This window comes from Galeopterus variegatus, unplaced genomic scaffold (genome assembly GCF_000696425.1).
Source record: "Galeopterus variegatus unplaced genomic scaffold, G_variegatus-3.0.2 Scaffold3273, whole genome shotgun sequence".
NCBI lineage: Eukaryota > Metazoa > Chordata > Mammalia > Dermoptera > Cynocephalidae > Galeopterus > Galeopterus variegatus.
Genome location: NW_007729384.1, coordinates 124,946 through 147,912, shown reverse-complemented (window position 1 = coordinate 147,912; position 22,967 = coordinate 124,946). Strand labels below are relative to the sequence as shown.

At 57.9% G+C, this 22,967-nt stretch overlaps 1 protein-coding gene across 1 annotated transcript; it reads left to right on the top strand.

Moving 5' to 3' along the window:
- Window positions 1–1,170: 1,170 nt before the first annotated feature.
- SHC2 (SHC (Src homology 2 domain containing) transforming protein 2) lies at window positions 1,171–16,721 on the top strand. The gene is made up of 11 exons (XM_008584478.1): window positions 1,171–1,236; window positions 3,089–3,149; window positions 3,302–3,421; window positions 6,233–6,286; window positions 6,455–6,506; window positions 6,603–6,729; window positions 7,817–7,973; window positions 8,597–8,660; window positions 11,463–11,621; window positions 14,986–15,301; window positions 16,594–16,721. Exons 1-11 carry the CDS (start codon window positions 1,196–1,198, stop codon window positions 16,634–16,636), a joined length of 1,194 nt encoding a protein of 397 aa, XP_008582700.1. The 5' UTR covers window positions 1,171–1,195; the 3' UTR covers window positions 16,637–16,721.
- The last annotated feature ends 6,246 nt before the right edge of the window (window positions 16,722–22,967 follow it).

Genomic DNA, 22,967 nt, shown 5'->3' with positions numbered 1-22,967 from the left:
TGTTTCTCTACACATTCGTTTAATAGGTCACCAAAACGTCAGCTTTTAGCAATTTTATTTTCCATTGATACAACCGAAGGTGACGTTAGTTGCTCTTGGAAAATGACAGATGGCAAATCATTTTTGATAATTTTACATTTTGACGAGGATCTTTCTGCTGATGCAATTGTTACTGGAGCTGTTAAGAGTACTTTATGGCTTGTGACAAACTTCAGGGTACATTTCTGCTAAGTTATTTCAAAATGAAAATTTTGGTACATGTATAAAAATAATAAATAAAAACCGAGGTAAAAGTCACATAATTTGGCAGTGTACAATTCAGCTGCATTCAGTACATTCAAAGGTTGTGCAGCCAACACCTGCATCTATTTCTAGAACATTCCATGACCCCAAAAGGAAGCGCCATCCCCATGCACAGTCACTCCTCATCCCCTGCCTTAGCCCCTGGCAACCACGAATCCACCTTCCATCTCTGGATTTGCCTGTTCTGGACGTTTCACAGACGAGGTGTGGGTTGGGCCACTCACTCAGCATCGCTTCGCTGTCGCCTCTTGGCCCCCCACCCCCATGGCAGAGTCGAGGCCCAGGAGCTCTGCGGGACATTTCTACCTCCTCTGGTCTCTCAGTATTGACTCTGAGGTTGTGCATTACCCTTCACGGGAACGGTCACTTGGACCAGGAGTCAGCACCCTTTTCCTGTAAAGGGCCAGAGATGTCAACATTTGTATCTTTGTGGGCAAGAGGGTCTCTGTCCCTACTGTTTGCCAGAGCCTGTGCTGGGTGTGGGGACACTGAAGTGAACGAGGTCACCACCCACATCCTCCTCGGCATATGTTCTAGAGGAACAGAAGATGATCATAAACAAGGGCAGACGGTTAAACAAACAGACATGATGGAGCCCCGGGAGGAGAAAACTGGGCTCCAGAGAGACAGAGTAACAGAGAAGAAACTCACTTAGCATCAGGTGACATTGAAGTTGAGCAAGTAGGTGGGGGAAGGGAACAGCAGGGGAGACAGCAGGTGCAAAGGCCCTGAGGCAGCCACAGGACAGCACAAAGGACTGGACCTGGGGTGGCAGAGAGCTTGGTGGAGAAGGGACAAAGTGGGGTATGTCTGGGCTGGTCTCTGCCTCTGCAGATGACCCCTTGTTCTCTCTTTCCCCCAGTACATGGGATGCATTGAAGTCCTCCGCTCCATGCGCTCCCTGGACTTCAACACCCGCACACAGGTCACCAGGTGAGCCTTTGGGATGGGGCTGTGGGGGCTCCAGTCTCAGCCCTGAATTGGGATATGAGACTTTGTGCCAGGGACCCGGGCACAGTGACCTCGGGGACAGCCCCCCCATTTCCCAGTGTGGAGAACAGGGTAGTGCAGGGTTAGGAATGGGCTTGGGTGGGTGCTTGGTGTCTGCATTTCAGTTCTGTCCCCGTCCGCCACCCACCACCATTACCCACGCTCTCCAGACCTTGGCTTTTCTCTGTACCATGGAGAGAACAGCCCATCCCGTCTCTCGCAGAGCGCCACGTGGGTGTCGCGAGGGGCGTTGGGAAAGGCCTTGCGTGTGGTGGGCCCAGCTCCCTCTGGGACCCCGTCCAAGGTGGGCTGGGACGGTTCTCCCTTGTCCCTGTACTGTGTTTCTGTGTTTGGCACAGAGAAGGCATGTTGATTTCAGGATGCTCTGAACTGTCTGGAATAGAGTCATGAGGAGTCATGGATACCACAGGGCTTAAGCCGGAGGGACTGATGTTCTTTTGCATATGAAAATGGATTTATTCCACTCACTGTAGACTAAAAATCTCTATTGAGATACAGTTCACATAAAGAAAAGTTCACCTATTTAAAGTGAATAGTCCAATGGTTTTTAGCATATTCACAGCATTGTGCAGCCACTGCCACTAATTCCAGAACATTCCAACACCCCAAAAGGAACCCCCATCCCCATCATCAGTCACTCCCATCCCTCCCCCAGCCCCCAGCAACCACGAATCCACTTTCTGTCTCTGTGGATTGGCCTGTTCTGGACGTTTCATGTAAATGGAGTCACACACTGAGTGGCCTTTTGTTTCTGGCATCCGTCACTGAGCGTGACGTGTTCCAGGTCCACCCATGTGGTAGCGTGTGTCAGAGCCTGGTTCCTGTTCATGGCTGAGTGACGTTCCACATGGAGCACGCTGTGTGTCCATTCATCCCTTGATGGACACCTGGGCTGTGTCCACCTCGGGTGATTACTCTGAATCCTGTTGCTGTGGACACGTGTGCACTTTTCCGTGTGGATGTGTTTTCATTTCTCTTGGGTGTGCCGAGGAGTGGAATTGTGGGGTCATGTGGTGACTCGATTTTTAACCCTTTGAAGAACTGCCAGCCTGATTTCCGCGGTGGCCCACCTTATGTCTTATGTTCCCACTTGCCCTTTGGGGTCCAGTCTCTCCAGGTGACACTGACATTTCTGAGAGCCTACTGTGCCCATCTGGCCTTCAGGACCCTGTAGCAGCTCCACCTCTCCCCCAGGAGAGGATCAGCAGACCACAGGGGTCTCTCTCATACAGTTTGGGGGTCCGTCCCTGTCGCCAGTGAGGGACCTCAGAGCACAGGTCATTCTTCCTGGGCTGCAGAGGGGACCTGACTCAGACTTGGGTCAGGCCCATGGGCCTCCTACCTGCTGTGTCCGACCCCCTGCATCCGAGCCCTGTGCCTTCTGCATGCACTGAGGCCCAGAGGCCCGGGGTGCCCTGGTCACTGAGAAAGAAAGAGTGGAGAGGGGCTGGAGCTGAGGGCAGGAGTATCTGCTGGGTGCAGACGGGGTGGAGGCTAGTGCCCCAGGCTGCACCCAGTCCACGCCTGGACCCCTTCCTCCCCTCTCTGACCCCTTTTCTCCTGGCCGTTCACCCTTCTTTGAGCTCCTGTCACCTCCCCACGGCGCCATGCCCTGCCCGAGCCCCTTCCTCTCCCTCACTTCCCATCCCCTCTGAGACACCTCCTGTTTCAGAGTCCTCCACTCTCTCTAAGCCCCCTCCTCTCCTTGGCCCCCTCCTGGTCCCCTCCCTGCCATGTCCTCTGAGCCCCCTCTCCCTGCGTCCCCCCCGCCCAGGGAAGCCATCAACCGACTCCACGAGGCTGTGCCTGGCATCCGGGGCTCCTGGAAGAGGAAGGTGGGTAAGGGGCTCGTGGTCTCCTGAGTGGGGCTGGTGGGGGCACTGCGGTAGTCTCAGGAGCCCCCCTGAGGCCCTCCCTCCCCAGGGCCCCAGCCCCCACTGCCCACGCACCCCCCAGGCAGGCCCTGCCATGCTGTGCCCCCTCCCAGGCCCCCAACAAGGCACTGGCCTCCGTGCTGGGCAGGAGCAACCTGCGCTTTGCAGGCATGAGCATCTCAATCAACATCTCCATCGATGGCCTCAACCTCTCGGTGCCCGCCACGCGCCAGGTGGGTGCTGCCCCACCTCAGCTCCCACCAGGCCCCCTCCTGGGGTCCCTGTGGCCCTTGAGATGGTCCCGGAGTCTTTGATTCACAGCCAGGAGGGTGGTTGTGGGGCTGCATGCAGCACGTGGCTCTCGGCACAAACACGTTTATCCAGAAATGTGTCCTGAGGGGTCCCCCACCCCTGCAAGCTGGGGCTCCCCTAGGCGATCCCACCCCCACAGTTGTCAGGGCTCCGGGATGGGGTGCCCCTGGCATGGAGCAGGTGGGGGCCAGAGATGGTGCTCAGCACCTGCAGTGCCCAAGACACCCCATCACAGAGAAAGATCCAGCCCAAGTGTCTACAGTGCCAAGGGGGAGGGAGCCTGGCTTCTGATCTTCTGATGGAAACAAACACAAAGCTTTAATTGCAGAAATGAGGGGTAATTACACATTCAGAGAAGCACTGTGGGGTCAGGCGGGGCTGTCCTGGCCATGGAGGGCACTGTGTCCTCCCAGAAGGGGCATCCAGGAGGGCTCCCAGGAGGCGGTGAGGAGAGGAGCGGGAATCTCAGCCGGAGGTCAGGCTGCCCAGAGGAGGTGTCTCCCTGTGGGAGAGGTTAGCACAGATCCTGGTGAGGAGCGAGGCTTCATCCAGAGAGCACAGGGTCCTGGGAAGTTTTAGGCTGCAAAGAGATGTGTTCTGATCTCTGTTTTCAAACTGATTGAGAGGCGTCAAGTCAGGCTGCCCAGAGGAGGTGTCTCCCTGTGGGAGAGGTTAGCACAGATCCTGGTGAGGAGTGAGGCTTCATCCAGAGAGCACAGGGTCCTGGGAAGTTTTAGGCTGCAAAGAGATGTGTTCTGATCTCTGTTTTCAAACTGATTGAGAGGCGTCAATGGGAGCAGGAGACCAGAGCCAGGCTGGAGCCGTGGCCCTGGGAGAGGTGGCCACGGTGGGGAACTGATGGTGTCCCTGGAGCGGGGGAAAGATGGCCAGGTGGGATGAATTTAGGAGGCACAACTGACAGGCTGTGCTGCGGATTCACAGGGAGGCTGGGAGAGTTTTGGATATGGCTGGGTTGCTGACAGAAGCCTCTGGATGAGTGAGGGAAGCAGAGCCCAGGGCAGCAGACGTGGGGAGGAGGCCAGTTGCAGGAGGGTCATCCACATGGATGGGGTGCTCGCAGGATGTTGAAATTTCTCATTTCAACCCATCCGGTGGTTGGCTTTCTGGGAGTTGTATCAGCTAGCAAGGCACAAGCTGCGTAATGAAACAGCCTGAAAGTTGTAGAATGTGTCAGAAAGTGTCTGTTCAGTGTGTGTGTCTGTGGGTGGGCCGTAGGGGCCGGCGGATGGAGGCATCTCTTGGCTGGTGGGTCCACCCCTCCCGTGTGCCTCTCCCATTCACGCAGGCTGCTTAGCGCCCGGCCTTGGGTTGGGCTCGATGACTCTCCCACCTCATTCTATCTGCAAGCGTACTTGCCTCCTGTTAGAGGGGACTGCAAAGTCACATTTTAAGGGCCTGGCTCCCTAGAGGGGTGAAAAATTGGGACAATAGGCAAACTATTACAGGAGCCGCCTATGGTGGGTGGAATTTGGCACTTTGGGCATTGGGGGTTCTATAAAGGACAGTTCAAGCCTATGCCTGGCCCCCAGCTGGCACTCACTGTCCACTTGGTAAGGAATGGGAACGTCGGGAACTTGGGAGGTTGGTGGGCTCGGGCCTTGCCCACACGTGAAGGCTGGGAGCCCACGCCATGGGATGGTGTGGAACAGGCTCTGCTGACCGCAAGGCTGCTGTGAGGACTCTGAGGGCGCCATGGCCTGGAGTTGGCATCCTGGAGGGCTTCTCAGAGGTGGTGATGCTGGCGCTGAGTGAAGAGTTAAGGAAAGGAATAGAGATCTGGTGGTGAGAGCACCGGGAGAGGAAGCTGGAGACAGTAGCAAGGACCGAAGAGAGGACTGTGGGGTTACCCAGAGAGCAGGGATCTGGGCCCTTTTAGGTAGCGAGGTGACATCTGACAGAGGGTGGCTGAGGCTGGTGGGAGCAGGGGCAGGAGGGGCCACTGGGCTCTGGGGCGGGTCTGGTGTGGGCACAGGTGGGAGAGGCTGCCAGGCTCTGGGGCAGGCTGGAGGCCACATGTCCATGCAGGTTCCATCTCCACATCAGCCCTGCAGACGAGGCCCAGATGTCACAGACAGGATCATTCAAGAGGGTCCTCCTCTCTGGGCAGGAGTCTGGCAAGGGGAAAGCCTCGAGGGTCCCTGTGGGGGGCTGAGGAGTGGACCTTCTGTGGGGACGACACATAGCTAGGCCGGTGGGGTCTCCTGGTGCAGGACCCATGGAGGGACTTGAGTGACGACAGCCAAGAAGGTGGGGCCATGCAAATGAGCGTGCAAATGAGCACACAGGTGCACTGGCACATGGAGGGTGGGTCAGGATCATAACGTGGGTCCCCTCCGTGGCCTCTTGAGGTGTCTGTGTGTGTGTTGGGGGGGGTGCAGATGTGTGTGTGCTGGGGCGTGTTGATGTGTGCATGTGAGCCTCTGGGTGTCCTCTCATGCATGTGTCTGTGTGATCCTGGGTGGAGCCCGCACACTCTTCAGGCCCTGAGTCCTGTCCTTGGTGGGCATCCACATCCCAGCAGGACTGTGGGTTGTCTGGATTGACCCAGGACCTGGCTGCCACGGGCACCAGCCCAGGGGACATCTCCGTTCCCACATCCCTCCCAGTCCCTTCCCAGTGGCACTGGTCCAGCCTCTGGGCCAGAGCCACAGGGTTCCCCTGCCCTCGAAGCGGGGCCCTGGTGACCGCCCCTGCCTCCCTGCCGGCTGCAGATCATTGCCAACCACCACATGCAATCCATCTCCTTTGCGTCTGGCGGCGACACGGTAAGGCTGGGGACTGGGGGAGGGGTGTCCCCAGCTGTCCCCTCAAGCCTCATGACCCTCTGGCCGTCCCTAGGCCCCACCTAAAGCACCCCATGCCCACACCCTTGGACCCCATCCCTCTGCATTGCTGGGGGTCCCAGTGACATCTCCCGCTGCCCCTCCTTCCAGGACATGACGGATTATGTGGCCTATGTCGCAAAGGACCCCATCAACCAGAGAGGTGAGGCCCCAGGGTGAGGCCTGGTGGGGCCCTGTGGCTGGAGGGGTCTCAGCTGGCTGTGCCAGGGGACGAAGCATAACAAACCCCACTCCCCAGCCTGCCACATCCTGGAGTGCTGCGAGGGCCTCGCCCAGAGCGTCATCAGCACTGTGGGCCAAGCTTTCGAGCTGCGCTTCAAACAGTATCTGCACAGCCCTCCCAAGGTGGTGGTGCCCCCGGAAAGGTAAGCAGACCTGGTCCTCCCCGTCTCCCAGGAGACACACCACGGCCACCTCTGCCCGCTGCCTGCCCATGCAGAGCCCCGTGCTCGCTGCCTACACACCTGGCTCTGAATCTGGGTCCCTGAGAATGTCACTGAAATGGAAGGATCCCCATTTCCTCCTCTATAAAACTGGGATAAAAACAGCTCCCACCTCCCAGGGTTAGGTGATGACAGAGGGGCCTGGTCGGTGCCGGGGGCTGTCAGTGGGTGCTGTTCTTACTAATATCACTATTCCAGACCGGGGACAGCAGATGCTCTTGCAAAGTGCCGGTTGATTTCTGTCTCTGCGCATAGGATGCATAAATGGGTGCCTATAAAACTTTATTCGTAGACACTGAAATTAGAATTTCATATAACTTTCACACGTCACAAAGTATTCTTCTTTGGATGTTTTCTCAACTGTTTGAGGGTTATGATTTAAAAGCGTAAAAACCGTTCTTGGCGTGTGGGGAGGACAAACAAGTACAGGAGGTGGGCTGGATGTTTCCAGCTCTAGAAAGAGGAGCAGGCTTTTTAAATGTCAACTGTGATTTGCTTGTCCCCTCCCAACTGAGGGGCAGGCAGGCTGCTTCCCCTCTGTGCTCTCGGGAACCACACCTGCCGGCCCCTGGAGGATGAACTGTCACAAGCACAACCTCGGGGCGGAGAGTGAGGGTGTTTTAAAGCTGAGGGCTAACCCCATGACATCCGGTTCTGGGGACAAACTGGGCGCCGGCCCTCAGCTGCCTGGCGGAGCCAGAGGTGGGCAGAACAGATCACAGTCCAGCGTCACCGGGACCCGCCATTAATGTGTGCAAAAACCCTGGGAAATGTGCAATGTCGCATTTCACGGATGAGGAAAGGGCCCAGTTAGTCGCTCAACTGGCATCTCCCGGTGGGAAGGCTCAGCTGATAGGTGGGGCCGGGATTCGAACTCAAGCCTTCTGTTTCCAGAAGCTCGAGCCACGAGGCCTCGGCGCCCCCTCGGAGCCCCAGGCTCTACCTGTTCCCCGCCCCACCGTGTGCTGGGGCCCCTCCCTGTGGGACAGCCTTGCTCTCTGTCCCTCAGGCTGACCGGGCAGGAGGAATCGGCCTGGGGGGACGATGACAAGGACTCAGATCACAGTTACTACAACAGCATCCCAGGGAAGGAGCCACCCCTGGGGGGGCTGGTGGACTCCAGGCTGGCCCTGACTCAGCCCTGCGCCCTCGGAGCCCTCGGCCAGGTCAGCCCTTGTTGTGGGAGTGGGACGGGGGCAGGGACGTCCCCAGCTGCCCAGTCCTTGGACCTTATCTCAACTTCTCCTTCTGCTCCTGTTCTCCCCGATCCTAGAGGAGGGTCTCCTGGCTCCCCCACCCTTCATTCATCCATCCGTCCGTTCACAAAGATGTCCACGTGGGCACCGTGTATCTGCCAGGCCCGTCCTGGACACATTAGGCAGCAGCGCAGCGTTGCAGACACGAGTCCCACCCCCCGACGCTTAGTAAATGCATACGGCAATGATTTAATCATGGCTGTGATGAGAATGTACAGCAGGGACACTGGCTTTGTGGGGCGGCCAGGAAGCAGCGTTTGGGCTGGGCCTTGACAGGTGAATGGGAGACGCCAGGACAGCAGTGCAGGGAAGGGCATCCAGGAGAGGGAACAGAGTGTCCAGGTGGCAGGAGGGAGGCCGGTGAGGCTGCAGCAGAGCTGGGCAGTAGGGAGCCGGGGAGGGGTTTAGAGCGGCCCTTCCCACCCTCCTTAAGTCTGCAGTCACTCAGGGGGGCTGGGTGGGGAGACTGGGGGTGCTGGGCCGGGAAGAGGGGCTTGCACATGCCAAGGGGACCCTGCACTGCTCTTTTTCAGGGTGCATCTCTCGCTCGAAGAGACGCCCGTGGCCTGCAGTGGGACCTGGGGCCCTCTGGTACAGGTAGGATGGGCTCAGGGCCCCAGGGGTGCCAGCCCCTCCCCACGAGGATATCTGGGGCCCCCCAGCCCCACCCCCACTGCCTCCCTTCTCAGGCTTTCCCTTCCGTGTTATTTCACTTCAGCTACAAGGCTGTTCTTGAGATTCAAATAATCAGTTTCTTCTTTTTGTGGACAGACAAGTTTTGTTGCATTTTGGGGGGACAGATACTGCAATCACATGGTTCAGACACCAAGAGGTGTAACAAGGTATCTGGTGAGAATTTCTCTAAAGTTCTTCCTGTGTCTGCTTCAACTACCTTCCAGACCAAGCAACCACCACTAGCAGTTGGGGGCTTCTAGCTATTTTCCTGGAATTTTCCACGGATATTCGAGGCAGTTCAACTATGTGTCCCTTCCTCCGTTCTTTCAGAGGGTGGCGTGTATACACACGTGTTCCACCTTGCCTCTTCCATGTGACCCTCCATCCTGGGTCCTTCCACATCGTGCACGCCGGCCTTCTGCAGTGTTTGCACCACTGCGCAGTGCCCCGTCGTATGCAGGAGCATCACTGATTTCACCTGCCACCTACTCCTGGGCATGTGGGTGGATTCCACGTGTTTGCTAGAAATAACAGTGGTGTGACGAGTGACCTCGAATGTTCACCAGCCTCGGATATCACACCCCAGCGGAGCAGCTGCTTGTGGCACTTGGGTGGAAACCCCGTCATTGCCCTCTCCACGGACATCCCACCAGGAACTGCGAGCTTTGGTTTTGACAAAACGGTCCTGTGTTCAGTCCACGCACATTCCTGTGTCCTGATATACAAGACGAAAAATGACAGAGGAGGCTAAAATCCCACGCTGGGGCACATCCCTCTGGGCACTTCTGTGTCTCCTTTCAGACGTTTTACAAATAGCGCACAAATAAATCATCACGCGCGCGGCAGCGTGCTGCGGACACCCTTCTGGTGCTGTCTGTGTCCCGTGGGTGCCTCGGCTTCTTGCTATGCCAGCACCATCTTTTGAACAGCTATGTGCCATTCCCCATCCTGCTGTCTGCCCACCTGCGGGGTCTCCTGCTGGTGGGCACTGGGGGTCTTCCAGCTCTCTCTGATACAGCACAGATGTTCCTCGTGCTGTGGAATTGCTGAGGTGTGGTGCACCGACATGAATCGCGTTGCCCGGGGCCGCTGATCCACTCTCCAAAGTGGCCGTGCCAGTTGGCGTACCCACCAGCTCTGCCTGCAGCCGCCTGATATTTCACAATCTCGCTAACATCTGTGTTGAGCTTTTTTTAGATCTTCCCAAATAATCTGGGCATTTCACTGCCAAGCATCAGAACACTCGTTTCCCAGCGCCTGTTATTAAAGAAGACCTGTATCATCTAGTGCCCACAGGTGCCAACCTGAACTCGGGCCCTGGTCTCCTTTTTCTCTGGGGCGTTGGCTGCTTAGTCCCCACCTAAGGGCTCAGCAGCGTCTCCTGCCCCTGTGCTTTTGTGCATGCTGCTATCACTTCTTGTCAAGCCTTTCCCAGTTCTCTGGCCAAGAACTCTTACCAATACATCAGTGCCCGGATCCGATGCCCAGGAATCCCACCACCCATCTGCCCCATGCTCTGTCCTCTCTTCCACCCTGGACTCCTGCAACCCAGGCCTCTCCCCTCTCACCTAGCCCTGGCCATCGAGCAGGGGAGAATCTGTACCCCTCTCGGCAGCCTGGGAAGGCTGGGCCGAGATCCCTGTGCCCCTCATTAACCACCCAGGGCTGGTGCAGTGATAGCATTTCTATTGAATCACAACTTTTGCCAGATACTGTTCTAGGTTTTCAGTTCTCACCCCTGTTTTATGAAGAAGCTTTCACTCTCCCCATTTTATAGAGGAGGAGACTGAAGCACAGAGAGGAAAATTACCTCGTCCACGCTCACAGAGGGTGGAGCTGGGACATGAGCCCAGGTATCTCTGAGGGCTGATGAAATAATCGGCATAAAGCAGAGATCACTAACTGCAGGCCCTCGGGCAGAATTTGGCCACACAGTTATTGAAAGAATCGTGACTTCCCTGCCAAGGATTGAGTTCTGGGAAAAAAGATACATGAACGCCCTTTGAACCTAGGAAAAGATTCTCAACCTTGCACCAAGCAATAGAAATAGCCATTGAATTACCCAGGATGCTATTTCTCAACTATCAGGCTGGCAAAAATATAACAGTCTGTAACATGCCAAGGGGTCCCAGGCATTCCGCCACCCACCGCAGGGCAGGCACAAATTGGTCAGGACCCAGCAGAATCCAGAAGGGGCATCGAGTGGACTGAGAGAGACTCCTCCAAGAACACCCTGTAATGCAGCTGTGGTTTGTGAACCACGTCGATGCTTTACACATTCAAAAATAAAATTAAAAAAAAAAAAAAAAAAGAAAGCAAACTCTAAAATAGAACAGAGACAGAATAGATGACATAACTATGGATCATGCTGATAACTCAATTATAGGGAGAGCAAAGCTATTGTTATTATTTTTTAAGCGTGAAGATTTAACATAAACATGGGGCATTCTGGCCTCTTTCAAAAGCCGGGAAGCTCTGTCCCTGGGTCACCCTCTTTCCCGGTGGACGGTGGCCCACAGCACCCCCGCCCCGCGTGCTGTATTCACTGTGGCCCTGCTGAGGGCATTTACGCGGCTTTTCACTCCTGATGGAGGACGTCGTGATGATGTGTGGGTGGGGCGCCTAGTAGGACCCTGTCCTCTCCCTCGTGCAGGGCCTTGTCCGGGGGAGTCCCTCATCTGGGCTGCCTCTGCTAACCCTACACCCCCTCCCTACCCTCTGCAGCTCCGCCAGGGGACGGCTACGTGCAGGCAGATGCCCGGGGCCCCCAGGACTACGAGGAGCACCTGTACGTCAACACCCAGGGTCTGGACGCCCTGGAGCCTGAGGATGCGGTGGCCCTCCAGTTGGAGGACAGCCCCCAGAAGGACCTGTTTGACATGCGTATGTGGGGGCAGGTGGACCGAGGGGACAGCCTTCCCCGGGGAGGCCTGTGGTCGATGGGGGAGGCCCAGCTTTGTCCTGCAGGACTTGCCTGAGGTGCTAGGCTGAGACCCGACCCCTGTCCTGTGGAGCTCCCAGGATGCTGGGGGGCCCTCCCTACTGAAGACCCTAGTCCAATGGGGACGCCTCATCCATCCCTTTCCTGTGGAGCTCCCAGGATGCTGGGGGGGGCCCTCCCTACTGAGCACCCTAGTCCAATGGGAGCACCTCATCCATCCCTTCCTGTGGAGCTCCCGGTATGCTGGGGGGGCCCTCCCTACTGAGCACCCTAGTCCAATGGGGACGCCTCATCCATCCCTTTCCTGTGGAGCTCCCAGAACGCTGGGGGTGCCCTCCCTACTGAGCACCCTAGTCCAATGGGGACGCCTCATGCATCCCTTTCCTGTGGAGCTCCCGGTATGCTGGGGGGGCCCTCCCTACTGAGCACCCTAGTCCAATGGGGGCACCTCATCCATCCCTGTCCTATGGAGCTCCCGGTATGCTGGGGGGGCTCTCCCTACTGAGCACCGTAGTCCAATGGGGGCACCTCATCCATCCCTTTCCTGTGGAGCTCCCAGGATGCTGGGGGGGCCCTCCCGGGGGGCCCTCCCTACTGAGCACCCTAGTCCAATGGGGACGCCTCATGCATCCCTGTCCTGTGGAGCTCCCAGGATGCTGGGGGGGCCCTCCCTACTGAACACCCTAGTCCAATGGGGGCGCCTCATCCATCCCTTTCCTGTGGAGCTCCCAGAACGCTGCTGGGGCCCTCCCTACTAAGCACCCTAGTCCAATGGGGGCACCTCATCCATCCCTGTCCTATGGAGCTCCTGGTATGCTCGGGGGGCTCTCCCTACTGAGCACCCTAGTCCAATGGGGATGCCTCATCCATCCCTGTCCTGTGGAGCTCCCAGGATGCTGGGGGGGGCCCTCCCTACTGAGCACCCTAGTCCAATGGGGACGCCTCATCCATCCCTGTCTCCTGTGGAGCTCCCAGGATGTTGGGGGGCCCTCCCTACTGAGCACCCTAGTCCAATGGGGGCACCTCATCCATCCCTGTCCTGTGGAGCTCCCGGTATGCTGGGGGGGCCCTCCCTACTGAGCACCCTAGTCCAATGGGGGCGCCTCATCCATCCCTTTCCTGTGGAGCTCCCAGGATGCTGGGGGGCCCTCCCTACCTAACACCCTAGTCCAATGGGGGCGCCTCATCCATCCCTGTCCTGTGGAGCTCCCGGTATGCTGGGGGGGGGCCCTCCCTACTGAGCACCCTAGTCCAATGGGGGCGCCTCATCCATCCCTGTCCTGTGGAGCTCCCGGTATGCTGGGGGGGCCCTCCCTACTGAGCACCCTAGTCCAATGGGGGCGCCTCATCCATCCCTTTCCTGTGGAGCTCCCAGGATGCTGGGGGGCCCTCCCTACCTAACACCCTAGTCCAATGGGGGCGCCTCATCCATCCCTTTCCTGTGGAGCTCCCAGGATGCTGGGGGGCCCTCCCTACCTAACACCCTAGTCCAATGGGGGCGCCTCATCCATCCCTTTCCTGTGGAGCTCCCAGGATGCTGGGGGGCCCTCCCTACCTAACACCCTAGTCCAATGGGGGCGCCTCATCCATCCCTTTCCTGTGGAGCTCCCAGGATGCTGGGGGGCCCTCCCTACCTAACACCCTAGTCCAATGGGGGCGCCTCATCCATCCCTTTCCTGTGGAGCTCCCAGGATGCTGGGGGGCCCTCCCTACCTAACACCCTAGTCCAATGGGGGCGCCTCATCCATCCCTTTCCTGTGGAGCTCCCGGTATGCTGGGGGGGGCCCTCCCTGGGGGGGCCCCTCCCTACTGAGCACCCTAGTCCAATGGGGGCACCTCATCCGTTCCTTGAAAGAATGGCTAGTATGATGGGGGAGTCTGAGGTCCCTCTTCTATGGGACTGTCCAGTTGACATGGGAATCCCTGGGATTTCATGGCTTGAGAGAGGAGGCTTAGTCTTTTCTTGGTAGGACTGCTTAGTCTTGGGGGTGCCCTGAAGCCTGCTTCAAAAGACAGCTTAGTCTGTTGGGGGCGGCCTAGCTCCCTACCTCCGGGGCTCCCCAGTCTGATGAGGGAATTTAAGCTTCTCACGTGACTCCATGGTCTGAGGAGAGAGGTCCAAACTCCCTCCTACAGGGATCTCAGCCTGCTGGGGGAGACACAGTTTGCTGCTGGAGGGGCGTCCAGTCTGATGAGGGAGGCTTAGTCCACACTTTGGTACAGTGACTGGTCTGATGGTAGAGCCCATTCCCTTCCTTCCTTACGGGATGCCCCAGCCTGAGGGAGGGCCCATTCTGACGGAGGAGGCTTGTCCTCTTTGCCTGAAGTGTCCAAAATCCTCTCGTTATCTCCCACATCAATCCCATCTTCTTCCCTGAACACACGGCATTGGCTCCATGCTGGCTCAGGCAGGGTCACCCCAGCCCTCAGGACACCTCCCCAGTAAGAGGTTCCCAAGGGCCTCCCAAGCTCCTGGAATTTCCTTGACGAGGTTTGCAGAGACCCCATCCCTCTGCACCTGACGATACGGTTCCTTCTCGTGAACGTACGTGAGCTAGTACCTACGGAGCACTACTGTGTACCAGGCACTGGATAAGAGCTTAGGCCCCTCGGCTCCTCACAGCAGTGCTCAGATAGGAAAGGAGGGGTGTGGGGGGCAGGCTGTCCCTCCCGGGTGACCAGATGGCCCAGCAGCCCCAGCTGAGCAGCCCCAGTGGAGAAAGTTGCTTCTTGCCAGCCCTCCATAAAAAATCCCAGGGTTGCTTCTGATTGGCCTAGCTGGGGTCATGTGCTCACCCCTGAGCCAATCCCTGGCTGGGAGGGTGAGATGAGTATGCTGATTGGCCACACCTGGTTACCTGTTGCTGGGGCTGGAGGTGGGTGGGCCTCAGCGTTGGGGAGGAAGAAGGTTCTGCCAGCACGGAGGGACCAGTTGGCGCACATGCAGCGAGCACGCGGCATGTACACGGCGAGCACACAGCATGCACACGGCAAGCACATGGCGTGCACACACACAGCAAGCACACGGTGTGCACACAGCAAGCACATGGTGAGCACACAGCAAGCACATGGTGAGCACACAGCGAGCACATGGCATGCACACACACAGCAAGCACACGGCGAGCACACAGCGTACACTCTGGCTGAGCTCAGTGCAAGTTCTGATGTGCAGTCGGGGCTCAGTCAGTGTTGGTTGAACAGGTCACATCCAGCCCAGGGCTCCTCTCTTCCTGCCAGGCTCTTGTCCCAGTGGGAAGCAACTGCCCAGCCACCTGCCTCCCCCACAGTCCCGTCCTCTGCCTGCAGGACCCTTCGAGGATGCCCTCAAGTTGCATGAGTGCTCGGTAGCCTCAGGAGGGACAACAGTCCCCCTTCCCTTGGAGGACCAGTGGCCCAGCCCTCCCACCCGCCGGGCGCCCATTGCCCCCACGGAGGAGCAGCTGCGACAGGAGCCCTGGTACCACGGCCGGATGAGCCGGTGGGCGGCAGAGAGACTCCTCCGTGCTGATGGGGACTTCCTCGTGCGGGACAGTGTCACCAACCCCGGACAGTACGTCCTCACGGGCATGCACGCAGGGCAGCCCAAGCACCTGCTGCTGGTGGACCCCGAGGGCGTGGTAAGGTGGGCACGTGTGGGAGGGCTGAAGCCTTCAGGGTTTATGAAGCATTTTCTAGATCACTAAGCCCTTTATGTTTACAGACTCTGTTCTCCTTTAGGAGCTACTGTAAAATTACAAAGTGTTTTCCAGTGTAAAAAGAATTTTAGGGCTTACAAAGCATTTCCCAGTCTATAAAGCATTTGGGGACTTACAAACCTTTTCCAGCGTCAAGGCCTTTCAGGGTTTACAAAGTGCCGTATTCTGTCCACTGTGAGATGTGCTTTCTTCCTACATTGATCCTCACGAACTCATCTCACACACGGGTGTCTTTGAGTGATAATGTGGCATTTTCAGTGTCTAATGTATTTTAGTGTTTACAAAGCATTTTTCCAATTTACAAGGAGTTTTGGGGTTTCTGTGGCATCTTTGAGTGTCTGAGGGCCTTAGGCTTTACAGGTTATTTTCCAGGTGAGAAGGTGTGTGTGCATTGGCAGGGAGGAGTTAGGCACCTGCATTTACAAAGTGCTTTTCTGCTGTCCGGCCGAATCCTCAGAACAGCTCCCTGTGCCTGTGCGTGACCCTTGTCTCTGTACTGGGCCCACTCAGGAGCTGGGGGCTGGGCACCCCGGCCCAGCTCCGGGTGCCTGCTCTTCAGGTCCTTGCACACTGCCTAACCCTGGCCTGGCGTGTCATAGGCCAGTTCTTCCCAGGCCGGATTCCCTCTTCATTAAGTGGGTCCTGCCATTAGATGGGCGAGTCCTACACTGGGGAAGTTTCAGAACATCTACCAATACTTTGCTCAAATGCAGACTCCCAGAGCCATGCTGCTGCACCAAATGACCATAAGCGAAATGGCTCAAAACAACAGAAATTTATTCTTTCACAGTTCTGGAGTCCAGGGGTCCAAAACCAAGGTGTGAGCAAGGCTGGTTCCTTCTAGAGGCTCTGAGGGAGAATCTGTTCCAGGCCTCTCTCCAGCTTCTGGTGTTGCTGGCAGTCCTCGGCGCTCCTTGGCTCATAGAAACATCTCCCTGATCTCTGCCTCTGTCTTCACACAGCTGTCTCCCCGTGTGTCTCTGGGTCTAAATTTTCCTCTTCTTATAAGGACACCAGTCATTAGAAGTGTGGCCCCAGAATCCTGCTAGTTTTGGAGCATGTGTCCATCCCTGGGTCTGGAATTCTGAGGCTGATTCTGTGGTTGAAATCCTGGCGTCCTCATCAGAATCATACGGAGGGCTTGTGAAAAACATTTGCCTTTCAGCAGGTCTGGGGCGAGCTCCCAGTGGTGCTGACGCCGCGGTCTCTGGTTCCACAGGTGCGGACGAAGGACGTGCTATTCGAGAGCATCAGCCACCTGATCGACTACCACCTGCAGAACGGGCAGCCCATCGTGGCCGCCGAGAGCGAGCTGCACCTGCGTGGCGTGGTCCCACGGGAGCCGTGAGCCAGGTGTGTGGGGGCTGTGCTGGGCACCCAGCATCTGCCCATTCGTGAGATGTTTCCTCATTTAAAAAATTAAGATACAATTCACCTACCGTATAGTTCACCCGTGTAGAGTGTACGACTCAGTGCTTTTTAGAGTTTTCACAGAGTTGTGCAGCCATCACCAAAGTCTGGTTACAGAACATTGCATCCCCCAAAAGGAAGCCCCGTGCCCATCAGCTGTCACTTCCCATCCCCTCCCCAGCCCCCAGCAACCACGAATCCACTTTCTGTCTCTGTGGATCGGCCTGTTCTGGACATTTCGTGTAAACGGAGTCACACACTGTGTGGCCTTGTGTGTCTGGCGTCTGTCACTGAGCGTGACGTGTTCAAGGTCCATCCACGTGGCAGCGTGTGTCAGAGCCTGTTCCTGCTCACGGCTGAGTGATGTTCCATTGTGTGGATGGACCGCGCCGTGTCTGTCCGTTCATCTGTGCGTGGACACTTGGGCTGTTTCCACCTCTTGGCTGCTGTGAATAGTGCCGCTGCGAACTCATGCACAGATTTTTGGGTGGACGTGTTTTCATTGCCCTTGGGTGCGTCTGTACCTAGGAGTGAATTGCTGAGCTGTTATGGTAACTTTGTAATTAACTGGTAATAAAAATCACCCCAGCTGGGTGCTGGACGGTCAGGCTTTCTTCCCAGAGGAGGCGGCGGGGTGGGGTGTGGACCAGGTGGGTGGGAGAACAACAGGCAAGGCTGGGGGATTCCAGGGTCTCCCTAGTGAGAGAGGGGGCTCTGGTTGAGGTGGGGGCCAGGCAGCAGAGGCTGCAGCCGTGGGGCTGGTGGGGGGTGTGGGGGGACAGAGCATTGGGAGGAGGGAGAGATGGGGCTTGAGGACGGAGGGCCCTGCGGGGGGAGGGGGCTGTGGAATTTCCCCAGGCCCAGCTCCTGTTCCCATGACAACGGTCTCCTTCCTGCCTCCTCTTTCCTGGGCACGGCCCTCCCCCCGCGGCCGGCCTCCTCCCTGCCCCCAGCCAGGCAGTGGGTTGCAGGCAGAGAGGGGCTTCTCGGCTTCAGAGATGGGGAGTGGGTGGTCCTACCACACACCCCAAATGACCTGCAAGGCAGTGGGTCTGGGTGTTCCTATGTGCCCGAGGTTCCTGCTTCCTTCCCATCCCTAAAAGGGGGCTGTGATCCAGGAGGCGACACCGATGGCGGTCACAGTACCTGCTCGCACGCAGTTGGTCCATCCCAGGAACAGGACGCGCACATTTCTGAGATGGGCACTGGGTTAGCAGGCTGCGTTCACTGCATAGCCCAGAGAGGTTAAGGCACTGCTCTAGGGCACACAGCAAGGACGTGGGGGACTGGAGAGAGACCCCACCAGCTGCTCCACCTGAGGGGCCCCTTGCTGGGTCTCTTTGCTGCTCTGTAATGGAAGTTTGAAGCTCTTGGAGATAAAAGCTCCTTTTGATCAGACGAGGCAGAGAGGTGGATGACTGTACTTAGGCCCTGGTCTCCCGGTTGCCCTCTCTATGGCCTGTGACTTTCCTTCCCTTTCTGCCCACAGGTGACATCTCTCAGCCCCTGGCTCCTGCCTCCCTACACCCCCGTCATGGCCTTACGGGCTCTCGGCCAGTCTCTTTCGGACCCTGGTCAGGCCAGAACCGCCGCTGTCTCTCCTTCCTCCGCATGAACCTCTGGGATCTTCCTTCCGTGAGCTGGCCCGGGCTGGGCAGGGCCACCAAGGCCCAGGGGGACCCCTTCTCCCGCCGGAGCCCCCGCCCGCCCCCACCCTCTGCCTGGAGTGAGGGTGCACGTACCAAAGACAGAACCTCTTCTCGCCTTTCAAGAAATATTTCAAAAAGCAGCCCTATGTGTAGGAGCCGTGGCCTTCAGGTCCCTCCCGGACCGGACTTCAGTATCTGTCCCTGGAGATGTGACGGTCCCCAGTTCCCCGTGTGGTGATGGGTTCCTATCCCAGCAGGGCTCAGTTTTCCCACCTGAGAAATCGGGTGCACAGTTGTCCTTTTTGGGGGGGAGAATTAAGGTGCTTTGGGGATCTCAGGCCGGGGAACAAGCTGACATTGGACCGGGGCAGCGTTGGGGTTCACCTGGGATGAGGGGGGCACCCAGGCCCCTCCAAGGGAACTGCTTGGTTGGGGGAGGCAATTGTGAGCCCCCACCCCACCCCGGGTACGGGCCTGGCTATGCCTGCCAGCTTCCCCCGCCCTCCCAGCTGCTGACCCGGACTGGACATTGAATCTGTTTGTAATTAAACCTGAGAATTACCACAAGGCACATGAGCCCACCGGCGCATTCAGGGGCCCTCGTGGGGTGGATGGTCTCCCAGGTGGGAGGCTGTGGGGGAAGCTCAGAGGGACCTGGGCTTGGCCTCCCTGGAGGAGGGAGGGGTGGGGTGGGGGCAGCGTGTGGGGCGATCCCTCGCTCCCCACAGCACCCAGTATCCCTCTCAGGTGCCCCTAGTTGTATCCCAAGATAAAGCACATGTCAACTTGTCTATTAAATACACCCAACTTCTCTTTGGAGACACCCTAGTGTATCTGCCAAACGCTATAACGGCTCTCTTTCAAGATCCTACAACATACCTGGCAAAAGCTCCTTGTTTCCTTCTCCAAGATGCTCCCAACTTCCCCTAAATAGGCCTGATGCCTGACTTCTCAGGTGTCCCAACATCTCCACCCTTTCTCGAGAAGTTCTCCTCCGTGCCCCTACACCTCTTCGATGCCCAGATTCGTTCTCAAGCACCCCAGCTTCTATCCTTTACCTTCCCTGGTGTTATTTCTGAGCCTCTGCCTCCCAGAGAGACCCCCACTTCCCCCCAGGACCCTCCTCTAGCTCCGCCCACAACTGTCGTGGCCTGTCTCTCAAAGAGGCCCCCACCCTCGCCACGTACCTGCCTGGCCACACTGCCCGGGGCTGAAGACAGAGGTTGCCCACGGCCTGGATCCCTGGAGAGGGCTGTGCTTTCTCTGCAGTCAGCGACCCTCCCTTTGCCCTGAGGGGATGTGTCTGGAAGGGCTGGGGAGTTAGAGCCACTCTGGTCTGCCCTTAACTAGGAGAGAAGCCCTCAGAAGGTAATGCCAGAGGGGACTTTAGTGCCATGTCAGTTATTTCAGAGACATGGAGTCTGAGAACCAGCAACCCACCTACCCATCACCCACCCATCATTAACCCATTGGTCCACCCACCCACCCACCCATCCGTCTACCCCCTCTAACATCCTGTGACACGCCTGCATCAAACACCTCCTATCTGCCAGGGCCTCCAGTGGACAACAGGGTTGCAACCGTGACTAAGACAGACCTGCCCTTATGGAGTTAACAGTCGAGTGACATTAATCAGCAAACCACCATGAAATGCATAATGACAACTGTGAACAGGAGAGAGTCCTGCAGCTTAGAGATCCCAGGAAATCCGGGAGGGTTTCTTTGTGGCAACGACACAGTGCCTGTGCTGGGAGGACGCATGGGAGAGCCCCAGGTGAAGACGGTGGAGTCTGGGCAGAGGGGAGGACCCGTGCAAAGGCCCTGTGGCATGTGGAGCCCAGCACATTCAGGGGATGCACAGCTGGCCAGTGTGGACAGCATAGGACTGGGAGGAAGGCTGGAAGGAGACAGGGGTCTGGACCAGGGGAATGTTGTATAGTGTCAGATTCCAGAGATGTGTGGGCCAGAGGGGGTCTAAACGTGCTCCATTCATCCACTCATTCACTCATTCACAGCCCTGGGTCCCTGCGGCCCCCCACCCCATCCTCTTGGATGTCTCTATCTGACATCCTGCTGGGATGTGGGCTAAGAACGGCATGAACTCAGGGTGCTCGAATCTCCCCTCTGCATACAGAAGCAGGCTCAGAGAGGGGGGATGCACACCGCTGTGCCCAAGAGCACACTGCCGGGAGGTGCAGAGCCGGGATTTGAACCCCATCCTCTCCCCGTCCTGCTCCCTGAGCCAGGAGGGCCTGGGGTGCCCCAGTGGTGACGGGAGCTGGGGAGCCGGGTCCCTGCACTTGTCTCCCGCCACTTCCTACCAACAACTGCTCAATCAGCACACACTCCCTTTCCCATCCTTGCGCTCAGGGAGCCTAGGGGTGGGAGGCAGGAGAGTCCTGGGTTCGGGTTTGGCTTCTGAATTTGCTGTGTAACCTGGACAAGTCTCTTCCCTCCCTGAGTCGCTCTCGATCTCCCCGCACAAGGAGGCAGAAAGACTTGATGTGAAGTGGGCCAGGAGTGCCTCCCTCTGCCTCAGTTTCCTTTTCTGGAAATCAGAGGTGATGACCCCCCAAGGACCCTCCTGTTGGGTTAAACTTTGTTGCACACACCAGGCCTGGGTCCCTCCTAGTGGCTTGCAGACAGGGCTGCTATTCGATCATTTTTATTACCTTTCTCTCCTCCTGAGGCTCGCAGGTTCAGTCACCAGCCCAGTGCTGCACAGATACACGGTGGCCTTCTCAAGTCACCTCCCTGCACTCCCTCCAAGCCTGTCCTGCTGTGGGCCTGGGTCCTGGAAAGCACCTCCCATTCCTAGTCCCTCCCGCCTACAGGGGATTGAGGACCGAAGCCACCCAGCACGGTGACTCAGGGTGGGTCGATACCACCCAGGCCCCCCTCCCCAGCTTGTCTCTGACTCCAGGAAGGCTGCAGCTTGGTTGTGGGGGGCAGTCCTGGGGGTTTGCCACACCTGCCCACCTGCCACCAGAACTGCTAGAGAACGGCTGAAGATTTTGTTACCGGGAGAGGCTCCTGTTCACCGATGGATGGTGCAGAGCTAACCAGTTGGAAGGGCTGGGCCTCTTTGCCATCGCTAGCCCAGGGAGGGTCTGCAGCCCACAGGGCAGGTGTTGGGACCCATCCTCAGGTATGCTTTTCTCTCTGGGCCTCAGTTTCCCCAGATCTCAAATGTGAGGGGGTGCAGGGACAGGGGTGGGGTTTCTGGTTGAGCTAGTCTGTGGTAGGATCAGGGTTCTGGGGTTCACTGTGAGGCCTGGGCAAGTGCTTCCCCTGGCTGAGACCCCCCTCACCTGCAGAAGTATCTACAAGAGAACAATAATCAATGCCTACCTCATGGATTCCAGGGCCTGTTCTGGGCTCTTTGCAAAGAGTTACCTGTGAAATACTGTTTATGCCCCCGGACCACCAAAGAGACAGAGTCACAGAGAGGTGTGAACGCTTGTCTGAAGTCACACAGCAGGATTTGGACTGGACCCAGCAGCTCCAGATTAGTGTCCCGCATTGGTTAGCACAGAGCCCTCCATGACCCTTCCTCCCTGCGTCTCTGGGCCCCGTGGGGACAAGGAACATCTGCTGAGTAGCTGCTGGAGGCTGCTCTTCATGACAGCTGAAGTTGGGGCTCGGGGGCCTGCTGGGCTGTGATGCTGCGGCCCAGGCTTCCTGGAATCGGTGATGGGGTGACACGTTTCCTGCAGTCTGCCTCGCCTGTCAGACTGTGGGGCCGTGTCATGGCTGCCCTGGGCACAGAGTGGGGCTCACTGATGTTTGCTGGGAGAACACAGCTGAGATGGGCCTTGTGGGGGTGTCGTGGCCCCTCTGTGCCCCCCCTTCCCCATCTGGACGATAGGACTCTAGCCCCACCATGCTCCAGGGGTGCATGGAGGTGTTGGAGGCTTGGGGTCTCTTTCTGGCACCCCCTCTCCCCTGCTTGCTGTTGTACCAGCCCAGCCCCCAGCCCAGTTTGGGCCACGGTGAGACATTTCCGGAAACTGGGAGGCTGGGAGGCTCGTGGACAATCAATAACCTAATAAGGCTCCAGGCGTCCGCCGGCTCCGGGTGGGTCCTGGCGACATGTTATCTGGTTGGCTTCTCACAAACTGGGACTGCACGGGGAAGTGGTGGGCCTCGGGCTCCAGAAGAGGAAACTGAGGCTGGGGGGTTGAGGATAGAGGAGGCAGTGACGGCCGGGGCAGGCAGAGCCCAGCGGCAGCTGCAGGAGGGGCTGGCTCTGCGCCTCCCGGGTCCCTCCATCGGTGAGTGGCGTGGCTGGTGCCTTCTCCCTGCCGGGTCACTGTCCAGCACCCAGTAGGTGCTCAATAAAGGCTCGTGCATGAAACGAGGCAGCCGCCCCTCGCGGCTGGGCAGGGAGGACGCCACTGAGCAGCGACCACGCATCTGAGCTGTGTGGCCCCGACTGCGGACCGGGGTGGCGGAGGGACCCGCCTGCGGGGTGCGGAGGGGCCGCGGCGGGGTTCCTCGCCGACCCCCAGCGGGGGGTCTGCGGCCCCGCTCA

What these genes read in the sequence shown, in the direction of transcription:
- SHC2 (XM_008584478.1), top strand. Translation starts at nt 1,196, where the DNA reads ATGCGCTCCCTGGACTTCAACACCCGCACACAGGTCACCAG. An exon ending in GTGGTGGTGCCCCCGGAAAG is followed by an intron (nt 6,730 to 7,816) that starts GTAAGCAGACCT and finishes TCTGTCCCTCAG; the next exon opens with GCTGACCGGGCAGGAGGAAT. An exon ending in CCTGGGGCCCTCTGGTACAG is followed by an intron (nt 8,661 to 11,462) that starts GTAGGATGGGCT and finishes TACCCTCTGCAG; the next exon opens with CTCCGCCAGGGGACGGCTAC.